The following is a 16,971-nucleotide window of genomic DNA, read 5'->3' on the forward strand; positions in this document are numbered from 1 at the left end:
TTTTTCTGTCAAATAAATACATTTTTTTTAAAGAAAAAAAAAATGAATGGCCAGCGTGCTATAGCCAAGTCCTGGAGGCCTCTGCAGCACCAGGTGTCCCCCCCACCCCCGCACCCCGCCGCCGCTGTGCTTGATCATGGAACTGAGGAATTAAATGAAATAAAAAGATCCATGAGACTTTCTCTTCTTTTTAAAATGATCTTATTTTTAAATAACCTCTGTACCCAATGTGGGGCTCAAATTTACAACCCTCAGATCAAGAGTCACGTGCTCTACCGATTGAGCCAGTCAGGCACCCAGAACCACGAGATTTTCTTCTTCAACAAGCAAAGTTATTTTGGATAAGAAAGAGGAAAAAAAAAGATACGGATTTTTCTTTCTTTCTTTCTTTTTTTAAAAACATTTTATTTATTTGACAGAGAGAAATCACAACTAGGCAGAGAGGCAGGCAGAGAGAGAGGAGGAAGCAGGCTCCCTGCGGAGCAGAGAGCCCAATGTGGGGTTCGATCCCAGGATTCCAGGATCATGACCCACTGAGCCACCCAGGCGCCCCAAGATACGGATTTTTCAAAGTGACTCACTATGTTTTGGAACTCCACGCTTGATCTTAGCCAAAAGACCGAGAAGCAATTGTTGTGGAACTCCTAATAGGCATTTAAAAAATGGGTCCCTATGCACATCTGTTCATGGAAACAGTGTAGAATTATCTGACACGAGCCAAACGGGAGATAATTGTCTGAAAAGATTTTTGGAGTGCAATAGGCAGGTGTACACAGGGATCTGCAATTGTAAGCCAATAGTGAGAGAGACTGCGAGGTGAAGTGTCACAAAGCAGTAAGATCAATGAAGCAAACTATGGGCTTTACATAAACAAGTCCTCAGGAAGAGTGTCAGACACATATTTGTAATTATGCGTCGAATCTTCGATTTATTATCAGGATACCTATGATTTGTGAAAATCTGAAAAGGATTACCAATGAAGACATATTTGAAAGCGTTAAGAAAAAATATGTTTCCTAGTGAGTTCATAGCAATCTTACTAATCTTGTCTTTAGGTTGCAACAAATGAAGCAGTGTGTTTCCTCAGAGATACTCATCTGTCAATAACAATATTATTTTCTCATTAGCCTTACTTAAAAATTTCAATTGATTTTTTTATGTCTTTGTAACTGGAGCCTAACTCGTCCCTCTTCAGAGATTACCTCATGCCCAATCAATAAAGTTCTGCAGATTTAACCTTTTAAATATTTATTTAATCACTTTTCCTGTCCATCCCTACTATCATTACCTTAATTCAGGCCTCCATTAATGCGGCAACCTATCGATTGGTCTGTATGCATTTCACTCCCCCCAACGCTGTCTTCCACAAAATCAGACTGAGGTCGCAAAAACACAAACTCCGTCATGTCATTTCGCTGCTTAACATCTTTTCTTGAATCCCTACTATAGGCATAGTTCGGAGATCGTGCAGGTTGGTTCCAGACCACGACAATAAAGTAATTATCACGATAAAGTAAGTATAAAAGTTATATTTACATTGTAGTGTATTAAGTGTGTAATATAGCATTATGTCTAAAAACAATGTATAGATCGGAATTTAAAAAGTATCGCTTGACTGATGAATCACGGACCTGTACCCCTGAAATAAATAATACATTATATGTTAGCAATAAATAAATAAATAAGCTCATATTAAAAATTTCAAAAAAAAAGTATTGCTCGTATAGAACTGTTGAATCACTACGTTGAACACCAAAAACTGGTATAACACTGTATGTTAACTACACTCGAATTAAAGTTAAAAGCATAACAAAATCAGAAAAAAAAAATACTTTACTGCTAAGAAAGTGCTAACCACCATCTGAACTTTTAGAGAGTTGTAATCTTTTTGCTGGTGGAGGGTCTTGCCTCGATGTTGATGGCTGCTGACTGACCAGGGTGGTGGCTTTTGCTGGAGACTGGGGTGACAGTGACAATTTCTTAGAATACAACAACAATGACGTTTGCTGCATTGATTGACTCTTCCTTTCACGAGTGATTCTCTGTATCATGTGATGCTGTTTGATAGTGTTTTACCCACAGTAGAAGTTCTTTCACAACTGGAGTCCGTCCTTTCAAACCCTGCCTCTGCTTTATCAACTAAGTGTGTGTCATATTCTAAATCCTCTTGTCATTTCAACCATTTTCAGAGCATCTTCACCAGGAGTAGATTCCAGCTCAGGAAACCTCTGTCTTTGCTCATCAGTAAGAAGCAGTCCCTCAGCCATGAACGTTCCATCAGGAGATCGCAGCCGTCCAGTCACATATTCAGGCTGTTTCCACTACATCCACTGGAGTCCTGCCCGCCAGGTAACCCATGAGGACTGGGATCAACTTCTTCCAGACTCCTGTTCATGCTGACATTGTGACCTCTTCCCATGAATCACAAATGTTCTCAGTGGCGGCTAGAATCGTGACTCTTCCAGAAGATTGCCAATTTACCTTGCCCCCAGATCCACCAGAGACATCACCCTGGCAGCTACAGCCTTATGATAAGTATTTCTTATATAATAAGGCTTAAGGAGTAGAAATCACTCCATGATCCATAGGCTGCAGAATGGGTGTTGTGTTAGCAGGCATGAGAACAAGAGTAATCTCATTGTCCAGCTCCATCAGAGCTCCTGGGTAACTGGGTGCATTGTCAGTGAGCAGTCATATTTTGAAAGAAAATTTTTTTTTTTTCGAACAGTAGGTCTCAACAGTGGATTTAAAATATTCAGCAAACCATGCTGTAAACAGATGTGCTGTCATCCAGGCTTTGTTGTTCCATTTATAGAAAACAGGCAGAATGGATTTAGCATAATTCTTAAGGGCCATAGAATTTTCAGAATAATCAGTGATCATTGCTTCAACTTCAAGTCACCAGCTGTATTAACCTCTAACAGGACTGTCAACCTGTCCTTGAAATTTTGAGGCCAAGCGTTAACTTCTCTCTAGCTAGGAAAGCCCTAGAAAGCATCTTCTTCCAATAGAAGCCTGTTTCATCTACTTGAAAATTTATTGTTTATTGTTGCCACCTTCGTGAATGATCTGAGCCATACCTTCTGCATGACTTGCTGAAGCTTCTACATCAGCACTTTGCTTCACCTTGCACTTGTCTGTTCTGGAGGTGACTTCTTTTCTCAAACCTCATGAACCTACCCCTGTTAGCTTCCAACTTTTCTCCTGCAGATTTCGCACCTCTCTGAGCCTTCACAGAGTGAAGATAGTTAGGGCCTGGCTCTGAATTAGGCTCTGGCTTACGGGAATGTTGTGGCTGGTTTGATCTTCTACCCAGACCACTGACACTTTCTCCATATCAAAAATAAGGCTGTCTCACTTTCTTATCATTTGTATGTTCTTTGGAGTAGCACTTCCAATTTCCTTTAGGAACTTTTTCATAGCAGGGGCGCCTGGGTGGCTCAGTTGGTTAAGCACCCGCCTGGGGGCTTAACAGGGTCCTGGGATCAAACCCCACATCAGGTTCCTCGCTCCGCAGAGAGCCTGCTTCTTTTTCTCCCTCTGCCTGCTGCTCTGCCTACTTGTGCTCTCTCTCTATCTCTCTGTCAAAAAAATAAATGAAATCTTTAAAAAAAAAAAGAACTTTTTCCTAGCATTCACAACTTGGCTAACTGGTGGGAGAGGGCTCGCTTTCAGCCTATCTCGGCTTTTGACATGCCTTCCTCACTAAGCTTAATCATTTCTGGCTTTTGATTTAAAGTGAGAGATATGGGACTCCTCATTTCACTTGAACATTCAGAGGCCATTGTAGGGTTATCAACTGGCCTAATTTCAATATTGTGTGTCTCAGAGAACAGGGAGAGCTGAGGATAAGGAGAGAGATGGGGGAAAGCATTAGTGGTGGAGCCATCAGAACACGCACAACAGGCATCCATCCTTAAGTTCACCATCTCATGTAGGTGTGGTGTATGGTACCCCAAGGCAATTACAGTAGTAACATCAAAGATCACTGAGCACAGATCACCATAACAAATGTAACAATAATAATGAAAGAGTTTTTGTGATAGCAAAAATTACCAAAATGTGATACGGAGACACAAAATCAGAAAATGCTGTTGGGAAAATGACTCCAACAGCCCAGCTCTACTCAGGGTTGCCACAAACCTCCAGTTTGTGAAGACAATAAAAAATTTTAAAAAGCTAAAAAAAAAAAAAACCCAAAAACAAAAACCCCAAAACCAAAAACTGCAGTATCTGTGAAACACAATAAATCAAGGTCTGCCTATACTCATAACATGCAGCCCAAACTCGTCACCATGGCAGACAAAACCTCCAAGATTTGACTAAGACCCAATCTTCCAGCCTGATTACTTTACACTCTTTGTCATTTGCTGTATGATCAAAAGAGCTGGCAGTTATATCATTCTTAGTACATGCCAGGGCACCATTCTAAGTGTTTCACATATAGTAATATTGATCTGCAAAACAAAACTGTGAAGTAGATATTATTATTACCCCCACAGCAGACCTAAAAAATCCAGAGGCACAGAAAGGCTAATTGCCTTGCCAAAGGCCACAGAATTAGCAAAGAGCAGAGCGAGCACTCACACCCAGGTATTCTGTCCTGAGTCCCAGGTACACTGCCCCTCCAGCAGGAAGCCCCCTGTAGCGATCCAATGGCCCTATTGCCTTTGACTTTGTTCCTATGATGTCTTCTGTTTGCAGCAACGTTCTTAGCCATTTCCCTGCTCCCCATAATCCCTGCCCTTCCCCTTCACTGAACTCCTCACTCTGAGCATCTCCACTTCCAGGAAAACCCGCAGGCCCCCACCTTTCTCGGTGGGTTGGGTGGGACACTTCTTACTCTCCCACTTGCACATACACTCTTCAGGGGACCGGGCATGAGCTTTACAATGATCTCCTGTGTCTGGTGCTTCCACTCAATTGGGAGCTCCTTCAACTGTCTGGTAGAATATTTAGACTGTGTAGGTGCTCAGTAAAAATGTGTTGCATAAGTGAAACAAACAAATGGAAGGACTGAGTCTTGACAGTGCTAGAAGGACCAGCTGCTCAATAAAACTCTGCCCAGTTCAAACCATGAGGCAAGGATGACTAAAGTTCCCAAGTTCCTGTTGGGGAATTTATAGTCAACGTCTGTGAAATTTGACTCAAAGGAATGTGTAGAATCCTGCAATATTTTACATTTAAAATTGCATTAGAGATTATACAAACATAATACATCATATTTCATTCTCTTATTAATAATTTAAATTGGCTTACAAATAAATTCAACTATTGCTGTCATCCATAGAGGAGCCATTTCTAAGAGGAGCATTTCTAAGAAATAGGGCAGCTGCTATTTTAATAAACCACAAAAAAAAAAATCTTAAATGTAACCTTCCCAGAATTCACAAAGCATATTTGATTCACCCTTTAAGCTGAAAAAGAAATCACCCCAGAGATAGACGGATCGGCTTTTCATTCATATGATAGTAAACAAAATTGAGCCCCTTGACTCAGAAATGAAACGTATTACAAAATCAGTAACTCAGGGGCACCTGGCTGGCTCAGTCCACAGAACCTGAGCATGTGAGGCTTGATCTCAGGGTCACGGGTTCAAACCCCACATTGGGCAAGGAGCCTACTTAAAAAAAAAATCAATAATTCCTAAAAATATTACAAAGAAACACAGCTAGCTATTTTCATCCACATTTTTTTTTCTGGTACCTTCAGGTATTAGCAGACGATACTTCTAAAAAAGCAGCCCCCTTCCTAGTGATTCCTCTTGACATAAGAGGACTTCTGGTTTACCACGATTCAGATGTTAGCCACATTCAGATGTAGAATATCCTTTTCCCCTTCACAACAGAGAAAAGGCCATAGTCATCAGCCTCTGGGCTCAGCTGTGTGTACCAAGAGCCCTCCCTTGCCTCAGCACTTGAGTAATGACGAATGCACTCCGTACAGCTGGTGATGAAGACAACTCAAAGAAACTGCCTGCATCAGCTCCAAATATTTTTAAAAGCGATGCAAATTGAGGTGGAGAAAGAGTGGGAGAAAAACCATCTCCTGACAAACAACTTTATTTTGGGATAATTTAGCTAACAGTCTCCAAGATGCAGATCCTGTTTGATGTTTCCTTTAGATTTTAGGAAAGAAGACCCAGAATTTTTATCGTTTTCATGTAATATCTTATATTAAATGTCATCAATTCTCAACAGCTATTCTTAGGTAATGATGATAAATGCAGAAAATATTTTGCATGTGTACAGTGCTTTTCTGTTTAAATCATTTTTACACACATTGCCAATTTATGATTATTTTGTTTTCACTGTATCAAATATTCTGACCTACTTGATCTACAAATAAGCTTATAGTTTCATATGTATTTGGGCAAAACTTGATTAATAGAGGAATAATATTTATACTTATTATGCAAATTTAAACTGGTTTGAAATGTCAGACAGACTTTCTTGCTTTGTTGTTTTTGGCTTTTAAAGAAGATAGAAATGCAAGAGAAGGGACTTTTGAAAAAAGAGAGGAAGGCCAAGAGAGAGACTTGAAGTGGTTTAATCAAAACAGTTTTTTTTTCTGAATTTATTTAACCTTATTCTGAATGGAGCATCTGAATGGAATTGATTAGACTCCTAATAGGTAATAGTGGCAGTTTGACCAAAGGAAAGTCAAAGGTTCAACACAGAGGTCTTGGTTTAAGGTATGACGAAGTCTAGCAGAGGTTACTGATTATCAGCAATCTCCTCGTAGTTGCTTTTAGACTTTCCCTAAACAACCGAGTAGCTTTCAGATTAAGGGGCAGCAAAGCTTAGTAAATTCAATATGCTGTTTGAGTAACTGAGCTATGGGGGTTCATTGTTTTTTGATTTGTTTTTAAAGTCATAGCAGGGGAGTTCCCAGAGTAACACATCCAAGACTTGATTTTGCCAGAGCAAATTGGACTGATGTCCAGGGACCAGTGCTGGGCCTCTCCCAGGCTGTCCTGTCCTCTGAAGATTAGAAGACACGTACAAGAATCACCAGGCATTTCTATTTTGCAAGGGGGCTCTTATGAAGAGTAAATAATGGGACAGTGCTGTGAAAAATGTACAAAAGTGTCATTCTGAAATATGACAGACAGCATCAACTATCCTCTATCAAAAGGATATCATTGCTACTTGCTGTTTCTTCGCAACAATTACCAAGTTGCTGAAGAAGTTGTAGATTTATTTATGTTTATTTTCATGGTAACAACCTCACGTGTAAAGAAAGTGAAGTTCCCAGAGAGAAAAGAACATCCATGAGTACTGGGGTTGGTATGAGGTGGAAAGACAGAAGAGCTTTTAAGTCTTTTCTTTCTACAAAGTTAAATATCAACCGCCCCCCCAACAGATCACGAATTTTATTTAGAACAATGATCCAAAATGTTAGAGGGAGGTGTTCTTGCGTGGTTAGCTAACTTTTAACACCCTCTTGAATGTTTCTATAAGGCGTGAAATTTGAAGGGTGAAAAGCTCTGCCTGATGTCCGATGATTATCATTCCTACATCCTGAGGACAAGCAGGAGAGGTCAGCTCTGATGGTCAAAGATAGGATATGCCTTACGCTCTGACCCTGCTGATTTCAGAAGCCTAGCTGTGAGGTTTAAATGAGAGGCAAGCAAAACACTTAGAAGGGTGCCTGGCACATAGTAAACAGTCCGTAAATGTTAACTAGCAGCAGCAGCAGCAGTCAGGAAATTATTTTTGCACAGGTCTGAGACAATGGCCTATATCCAAATGTCTTCATTACTCTCGCTCTTCAAACTAGAATTCCGCTATTACATATACTTCACCTCCTTTAGGGTTTTAAAGATTTTGTATCATCTAAAGTCCTGATTTAAAATGCAGCTAGCTCTCAAACAGGTATGATCTCAGTGCACTTTAGTTAATAGTTTCTTAGGGAGAGGGGCCCTATTAATATACGCCTGGTGGATGCTAGCCCTGCCGCATGGCTCTCCGCACTGGGTGAACGGGAAGGAAGAAAATGAACATTTGCTGAGTATTCACTGGGGCTCTGTGAAAGGCCTTCTGCATATTTTGACTCTCTTTATCTTCCCAACAACTCGGTAAGATTATTGCAGATGATTGTGCAGGATCCTGCAGAGTAAGTGATTAAGCCAGAATTCACCGCCTATGTTACTTTATGCAGATTTGACTAATGCTTCCGACTTAAATTTTATTGTGAGCCAATCGTGTCAAGCACGCCACTAACCGAGTCTACATACATACGCTTGAATTGCACTGGGCTGTTTACCACCTAATTAAGTTGTCTCCAGATGGAAGCACAGTTAAAAGTTTAACATGAAAGCGACTTATGTTTATTCATGTAGGCGAATACAGAGGGGAGAAAAATCTTCATGAGGGGGAAAATTTCAGAAAAAAGACATCTATAGGCTTTTTGCTCTGGAAAAATGATGAAGTAAATAGAGTTTTGCCACACTCCATTCTCTTCTTCAATACCTAATACTTCCTCATGCACTAGTGTTCTCAATGTATTTATTAATGAAGTCTCTTTCACCGATAATGTACTAACTAAAGTGTATTAGAGTCAGATCTCTGAGAGCTAGATGCATTTTATTTTATTTTATTTATTTATTTATTTATTTATTTAAAAAAGACACATTTATTCAGCATCAGGATCAGACTATTACATTTAGCAATCAACAGCATGGGTGCAAAAAAAAAAAATCTACATTAAAACCCTTTGTTGGAATGCTTTCCACTTTCCACAGGACAGAAACTAAAATAACCTGTTATACAATTAGTCACAAATACAGTCCTCGAGGTTTTTTTGCCCATACACATGAGTATTGTCTAAAACATGTCTTCTTTGTAGCAGCTAGGCCCTGCCACCGCTGCGCTTGGCTGAGTTCACAAATCTGTTGTAACCTGTAGCTTCCTTCTCTGGCTCTCCTCTCCTGCTAAGCTTTGTTTCCTGGCAGGAATTAAAACCTTCTGCCACTGCCGTAGCTGCTGCTGCTGCTGGAACCACCATAGCCACCTTGGTTTCGTGGTTTGGCGAAGTATTGGCCTCTACCACCGTAAGGGCCAGAGCTGCTAGATGCATTTTAAATTAGGACTTTGGATAAGACAAAATCTTTAAAACTGTGAAGGAGGTGCACAATACGTGATGGTGAAATTCTAGGTGTCAAGAGTGCTAATAAGGGAAAAATTTGGTGACAGGGCATCAATCCAGACCTTTCAAAAGATATAATATATTCTGCCTTTCAGTCGGCTCAGAGGATATGGTTATTTTTCGTCCATTTCTTCGCATTTAGTTTGTGAACAATCTTGAGATCATAGTCCTGTTGTCAAAAGGCCTGGTTGTCTTTTTACCACCATATGCAGCATCTTTTAAAAACATATTCATATTTTTAAAGTTTAATCATATGTTGCCATCATCTGTACTTATTTGGCTCTGGAAGGTTCAAAGGAGAACAGAATATTTTCTTCTAGGTAACTAGCAACTGTATATTTTTGGTTATAGGTTTCTTCCTAATGCAAAATATTTAGGTCCTTAATTTATCCTGCATTCATGAGTTTGTTGTTACATGCATAGGAAATAGTTTGCTTTCAGTTTCTAAGAGTCCTCTTCTTTCTCCATCTTCCCCTCACCTGAGGCTTCTTGTAGACCTTCCAGATAACAGGCACTCTATACCTTTGATTTCTTTTCAATCTCCTTTCCCTGCCCAAGGTGGCATATGGTCCACAGTAGACACTATGAAAACTGTTTTGTAACTAGCTCAGCAATTTGAAACACTGAACAATACTTCTTTTAATTTTTCACCAAAAAGAGAGAGAGAAAGAAAGAGAGGAAGGGAGGAAGGAAGAAAGAAAGGAATGGTGGGAGGAAGGCAGGGAGGAAGGAAGGAACAAAATTAGGCTGGTACCATGCACATTTCATGAGAATAGAAGGAAAACCACCCCTGTTATTCAAGAGCATTCAGGAAGGATAACTGGGTAAGAGACCATAAAGTAAGGTCGATTAAAAGTCATAACAAGAAAATGACCCTGCGATTAGCCAAGGTCTTAATGCAAAAGAAAAAGTTGGTTGGTAAGTTTACCAGAATTCTGGAAATCCATGAAGCAGCAGCATAAGTGGTTTGCCTCTTTCACCAGCAGCAACATAATGAAATCTTAACCCCGAATCCTGTAGTACAAAATAGAGGGCATGGGATTTTAGTGATATTTTGCCAAAAGTAGTGCATTCAGTATTTTCATTTCATCAGAGAAAAAGCTCACTTGCATTATTGTTAATATCAAGAAACAAAATAAATATCATTCAATTTCAAAAAGAAAAAAACCTCCATGATTTATTAATAGAGTAAATTAGATTTACTTTTGTTGACATTTCCTTTATAGTACTTTCCCTTCTTGTTCTATTTACAAGGTCAATTTCTATGTTACAAGCTTCTGGAACAATGTCACAATTTGTGACTTTCATCTTACTGATGTGTCACATTTCATCTCATTCAAATTCCACAGGACATGTAAATAATTCTGATCTGAATTTATATTCCTGCCATGTTTACCTCCTAGTCATGTACTTTTCTCAGCTTGCCCGTCAAGAGCTGTGCCATCAGTTATATAATTCACACCTCCTTTCCTTATTTTTAGTTCTCTCCTTCCCACATTATTATTTTAAGTTGAGAGTTGCATGTACAGCTCCCTTTGCTTCCTGCTCCTCATGTCACGTCAATGTATTTCTAACAGCAGAACTCTCTGAGTGCCCAAGACTTCTCTCTGCATGTGGGAGACAAGGCTGCCCAAGGAGAATAAAAGGCATGGGGGTGAGACAGGAAGACAGCAAATACAAAGCAAACTGAAAAGAAGAAAATGGGGGGGGGGCAAGAAGGGAAAACTAAAATTCAGAAAAAAGTGAAGAAAGAAACCAAGAACCCAGAGATGAGCACAGAGACTGAGTTTTATATCAGGTAACCCAAGCAAGAGGGTTTCCAGATGTAAGAAAATCTTAAAAGGTTAATTCAGCCCCATCATTTTTACAGATTTGGAAACTAAAGTCCAAAGATTCACGTGGGTCATGAAGGTCCTTGGGAGCAGGGCTATGACCAGAACCCCATTCTGTCCCACTTTACAGGACAATGTTCTTTCCACTCCATGGTTCTGTCTCTGGGGAAACTCTTTAGGTGGCCAGACTAGGAGGAAAAGCAGTATGAGGAATTCCAGAGGACTCTTTTTCACTGTTTCCCCACCCCAGGTTGGACCAAGATAACAAAACTGACTTTGCCCTCAACTGCAGAATGCCTTTCTAGAAGTTTAGTAACTTCTTTTATTGGTGATGAGTCTTGTCCACTTGACTGGATTTAATGAACAAATATTTTGTTACACTTCTTATGTACTAGGCACTGTTCTAAGTTTTTGTTTATTTGGGTTTTTGTTTGTTTGTTTTACAGATATCAATTCATTTCATCCTCATACCTACCCCAGGCTGATAAGGATAAGAAAAATGTGTCCTTCGTCTTTTGAACTCTAGCAGCTGGACAGCGTCGCTCCTAATAGGACTCCTGCACTTGGTGACATAAATATCCCCTCCTGTGAGGCTAGTTTGACAGGCCTGTGAGTCAGACTGCAGGGGGCATCCAGAAGGGCCATATCCCTTCACCACCTGGAGCCTCAGAAATGGAATATCCGTGGGCTGCCGGGAGGCTTGGGACAAGCATGAACAGTTCCAGTCTGAATGCACGGTTGACATTTACTTTTTACTCCATTCTTTTGGTCTCTGACATTGTAAGTCAGCTTCCTTGCTCACAAACATACACCATTTATTTATCGTTTCATGCTGGTCAGGTCATCTGTGAATGCTCCGTTCTGCTACTCTGAATAACATCCTATTTCCTTATTCTATTTATTCTTTCAATCTCTAATATTTGGGCAAGGACAGCCTCACGAGACAGTAGGGCACGACTAGGAACAATTCCCTACAGCTGATCTGAGCTCTAAAGGGCAAAAAGGTGACAGGAGAGACAGACTTCCCTTACAGAGAGCAGAATTATTCTGGGTTGTTGTGGTGGAGCAGGAGGGGACTGTATTATACATAGGACCTGATGAGAGAACCCCCTTATAACCTATTCTTCATTCTCTCAGTCTCTCTCTGTCTCTGTCTCTGTCTCTGTCTCTCTCTCTCTCTCTCTCTCACACACACACACACACACACACACACACACACACACACACACACACGGTCTCGACCCCTCTCCCGCCACACCTCGCCCCCCCTTGCCTTGCCTCCCCCTGGCATCATCCCTGTCCCCACCGCACGCTCTTGCGAGCCCCGGGAACACTAGGGGACGCTGGGCGTCATGGAAGGAGCAGCCCCGCGCGCTCTGCTCTCACGGCCGTCACGTTCCCTCCCGATACCGCCGGGCCCGCGCCGGCCTTCACCTTGATCCGCACGTAGCAGTGGGTACCCAAAGAGGGGTCGTTCAAACACGCGGGAGGGTGTTCCCGGGCGACCCTCCGGAAGGTCTGCGCGGGTCCCTTGCCGATGCTCCACAAAAGTTTGAGCAGGTAGACGGAGGCGCAGAGCCCGCAGTAGCAGTAGACCAGGGACCAGAAGAGCAGGGACCGGATCGTGTCAGTCAGGCGGAGCAGGCAATCCCGCAGCCTCGCCATCGGGCAGGACCGGCGGCGGGGCCCGCTGCCCCTCCGGGACGCGGGAGCAGCCGCGCTCGCTCGGGCTCCGGAGCGAGACAGCCAGCGCGGCGCGCGCCAGGCCCGCCAGCCGGTCCGCGGGAGCCGGCTCCGCGCGCGCCTCCCCGCGGGCCCCCGGGGCGGCTGCGCTCGGCCGGCGTCCCGTGGCCCAGCCGCGGGCTCCCGCACTCGCGGTGCGCGCTCCGGGGCCTCTGCGCCTAGCCGGGGAGCGCCACCGGGCAGACCCCCTGCGCTGCGGGTTCCGCCCCGGACTGGGCGAGGCTGGGGACCGGCCTTCCTCCGCGGAGTGAGATCCCAGTTCTAAACTGCTCGACTGCCGGGAAGATGAAGGGGAGACTTTCCCAGACCATCCTGGGAACCTCAGAAGGCAGCGCCGCTCGCGTTCTTGGACCAGTGTTCAAACCCTCTCCCTGCCCAGTTAACCGTTGGAATTTCATCAGGCCTTTTTTCTGGATCATAGAATTATGAGGCGCGGGGAATAGAGGCAGTGAACGATTCTCACCCTACATGACAGATATTATTACTTTACTCATTCCTAACATTCCTCTGACGGTGTTGATATTGCCCAGCAATGTTCAGAGTGGCTATCCGCCCAGCCAGGCCTCTCTGGTTCTAAAGGCAAGCCTCTAGAAAGCCCTGGTCTGTTTTCTATCCCTGTGAGTTTTTCCTTTGCAAGACTCTTACATAAATGCAATCATATAATATGAAACCTTTTATTTGTGGCTTCTTTTCATTTAGCGAAATGCATCGGAGATTCAGCTATGCTATTACGAATATTGTTTCTTTTTTTACTGCTTGTTAGTTTTCAATGAATGGATGTGGCATATTGTTGATCCATTCCCGAGTTAAAGGATATTTGAGTTTCCCCCAGTTTTTTGTTATGAATAAAGCCACTGTAAACACTCGTGGGAAGTTTTTGTGTGAACGTAAGTTTTCCTTTCACTTGAGTCAGTACTTAGAAGTGGGATCGTTGGGCCTGGTGGTAGTGTGCATTTAACTTTATGAGAAACTGCCAAACTGAGTTCCGAAATGGCTGTACAATTTGAATTCATACCAGCTAGGTGTGAGAGTTACGGTCAGGTTAGATTCTTGCAAGAACTTGGTATTGTCAAGAAAATATTTTAAATTCTGGCAATTCTAAGAGGTGTGTAGTATCTCGTTGAGATTTTAATTTACATTTCCCTAGTGACTAATAATGCGTGGGCATATTTATGTACTTGAATGCCATCAAATATATTCTTCTTTGGCAAAGTGTCTGTTAAAAACCTTTACACATTTTAAAAAAATTATGTTGCTTTCCTACTATTTAAATATTTTATTTATTAATAAAATGTTATTTTAATAATTAATTAAATTAATTTATTAATAGAGAGAGAGAGCAAGAGAGAGCACAAGCAGGGTGAAGGGAAGAGGGAGAAGCCTCTGGGAGATACCACAATGTGGGGTTTGAATTCATAACCCCTAGATCAAGAGTCCCATGCTCTACCCACTGAACCAGGTGGTCCCCAAGTGTTTCTTAATTTTGATGATATGGATGGTACTTTTGGTCTTTAATGTAAGAAATCTTTGCATAACTCCAGGTCAGCAGGATTTTTTTCCCCCTATGTTTTCTTCTAGACGTTTTATGTTTTTATTTTTTATATCTAGGTCTACCAACCATTTTTCTTCAACTTACCCCAAGTTTTATTTTATTTATTATTTTGAAAATTTTAATTCCAGTATAGTTAACATACAGTTTTATATTAGTTTCGGCTATACAATATAGTGATTCAAAAATTCAGTACATTACTCAATGCTCATCACAACCAGTGTACTCTTAATCCCCATCACCTATTTCACCCATCCCCCACCCACCTCCCCTCTAGTAACCATCAGTTTGTTCTCTGTAGCTAAGAGTCTCTTTTTTTATTTGTTCATTTTGTTTTGTTTTTAAGATTTTATTTATTTATTTGAGAGAGAGAGATCACAAGCAGGCAGAGAGGCAGGCAGAGAGAGACGGGGAAGCAGGCTCCCTGCTGAGCAGAGAGCCTGATTTGGGACCCCAGGACCCCGAGATCATGACTTGAGCCGATGGCAGAGGCTTAACCCACTGAGCCACCCAGGCACCCCTATTTGTTCATTTGTTTTGTTTCTTAAATTCCACATGTGAGTGGAATCATATGGTATCTGCCTTTCTCTGACTAAATTATTTGCTTAGCATTATACCCTTTAGATCCATCCATGTTGTTGCAAATGCTAAAATTTCATTCTATTTTATGGCTGAGTAATATTTTGTGCGTGTGTGTGTGTGTATCACATCTTTATCCATTCATCTATGGACGGACATTTGGACTGTTTCCCTAATTTGGCTATTGTAAATAATGTTGCAATAAGCATAAGGGTGCATATATCTTTTTGAATTAGTATTTTTGTATTCTTTGGGTAAATACCTGCTAGTGGAATTACTGGATCATGTAGTAATTCTATTTTTAATTGTTTTAGGAACGAAGTCTATGATCCATTTTGAGTTAATTTTTGTATAGGATACAAAGTATGGGCTAACATTTATGTTTTGCCAGTGGACATATAATTGTTTTGGCACCGTTTGTTGAAAGCAATATTCTTTCTTTCTTGAATTGCCTTATACCTTTGCTGAAAATCACTTGACATGTGGGACTATTTCTAAGCCTCTAGTCTGTTTCATTGATCTGTAGGACTACATTTTCTTCAACACCACACTTGTCATGACTTTTGAAAGTAGTATACTAGATCTAGAAGTCAGATAGTATGAGTCCTCAAACTTTTGTTCTTCTTTATAAAAATTGTTTTGGCTATTCTCCTTACTTGCATTTTCAAAAAAAAATTAGCGTTAGTTTGTCATCTTGGGCAAAAATTAATCATTTTGGAGAAAACGTGATGTTTTAACAATATTATGTTCAACTCATGAACATGATATATCACTCCATTTATTCAGCTCTTCTTTAATTACTTTCATTAGTTTTTTATTGCTTAAAACATACAAATATTGGATATATTTTATAAAATTTAGACCTAAGTATTTCTTTTTTATATATTATTATAGATACTATTTTTTAAAATTTCTAGTTGCTTATTACTAGTACAAAGAAACATGATTTTTCTTTTTTTGCCTTGGATACTGAGACATTGATAAACTAACTAATTAGTTCCAGTAGCTTTTTGAAAGAGTCTTTGGGATATTTTATATGGATAATAACCATATGTCATCTGTGAATAGAGACAATTTTACTCTTCCTACATATTTTCCTTTTATTTCTTTTTTTATCTTTTTAAATTTATTTTATTTTATTATTATTATTTTTTATAAACATAAAATGTATTTTTAGCCCCAGGGGTACAGGTGAATTGCCAGGTTTACACACTTCACAGCACTCACCATAGCACATACCCTCCCAACATCCATAACCCCACTACCCTCTCCCGACCCCTCTCCCCCCAGCAACCCTCAGTTTGTTTTGTGAGATTAAGAGTCTCTGATGATTTGTCTCCCTCCCAATCCCATCTTGTTTCATTTGTTCTTTTCCTATCCACGTCGTCACAAATGGCAAGATTTCATTTCTTTTGATGGCTGCATAGTATTCCATTGTATATATATACCACCTCTTCTTTACCCATTCATCTGTTGATGGACATCTAGGTTCGTTCCATAGTTTGGCTATTGTGGACATTGCTGTTATAAACATTCGGGTGCACGTGCCCCTTCGGATCACTATGTTTGTACCTTTAGGGTAAATACCTAGTAGTGCAATTGCTGGGTCATAGAGTAGCTCTATTTTCAACTTTTTGAACCTCCATGATGTTTTCCAGAGTGGTTGCACCAGCTTGCATTCCCACCAACAGTGTAGGAGGGATCCCCTTTCTCCGCATCCTCGCCAGCATCTCTCATTTCCTGACTTGTTAATTTTAGCCATTCTGACTGGTGCGAGATGGTTTCTCATTGTGGTTTTGATTTGTATTTCCCTGATGCCGAGTGATGTGGAGCACTTTTTCATGCGTCTGTTGGCCAGATCTGGGTGTCTTCTTTGCAGAAATGTCTGTTCATGTCCTCTGCCCATTTCTTTTTTTTTAAGATTTTATTCATTTATTTGACAGACAGAGATCACAAGGAGGCAGAGAAGCACGCGGGAGCAGGCTCCCTGATGAGCAGAGAGCCCGATGCAGGGCTCGGTCCCAGGACCCTGAGATCATGACCTGAGCTGAAGGCAGAGGCTTAACCCACTGAGCTACCCAGGTGCCCCTCCTCTGCCCACTTCTTGATTGGATTATT

At 41.1% G+C, this 16,971-nt stretch overlaps 1 protein-coding gene across 1 annotated transcript in view; it reads right to left on the reverse strand.

Annotated features, from left to right (window-relative positions):
• Window positions 1-12,767, reverse strand: part of EPHX4 (epoxide hydrolase 4) — a 43,033-nt gene extending 30,266 nt beyond the window's left edge. Inside the window, exons 1-2 of the mRNA XM_046017298.1 lie at window positions 12,417-12,767; window positions 10,079-10,164 (exon numbers count right to left, since the gene is read on the reverse strand). Coding sequence (XP_045873254.1) covers window positions 10,079-10,164; window positions 12,417-12,647 — 317 coding nt within the window. The 5' untranslated portion in view covers window positions 12,648-12,767. The remainder of the gene's footprint in view (window positions 1-10,078; window positions 10,165-12,416) is intronic.
• Window positions 12,768-16,971: the final 4,204 nt, after the last annotated feature.

Source organism: Meles meles, chromosome 1, assembly GCF_922984935.1.
Source record: "Meles meles chromosome 1, mMelMel3.1 paternal haplotype, whole genome shotgun sequence".
Lineage (NCBI taxonomy): Eukaryota > Metazoa > Chordata > Mammalia > Carnivora > Mustelidae > Meles > Meles meles.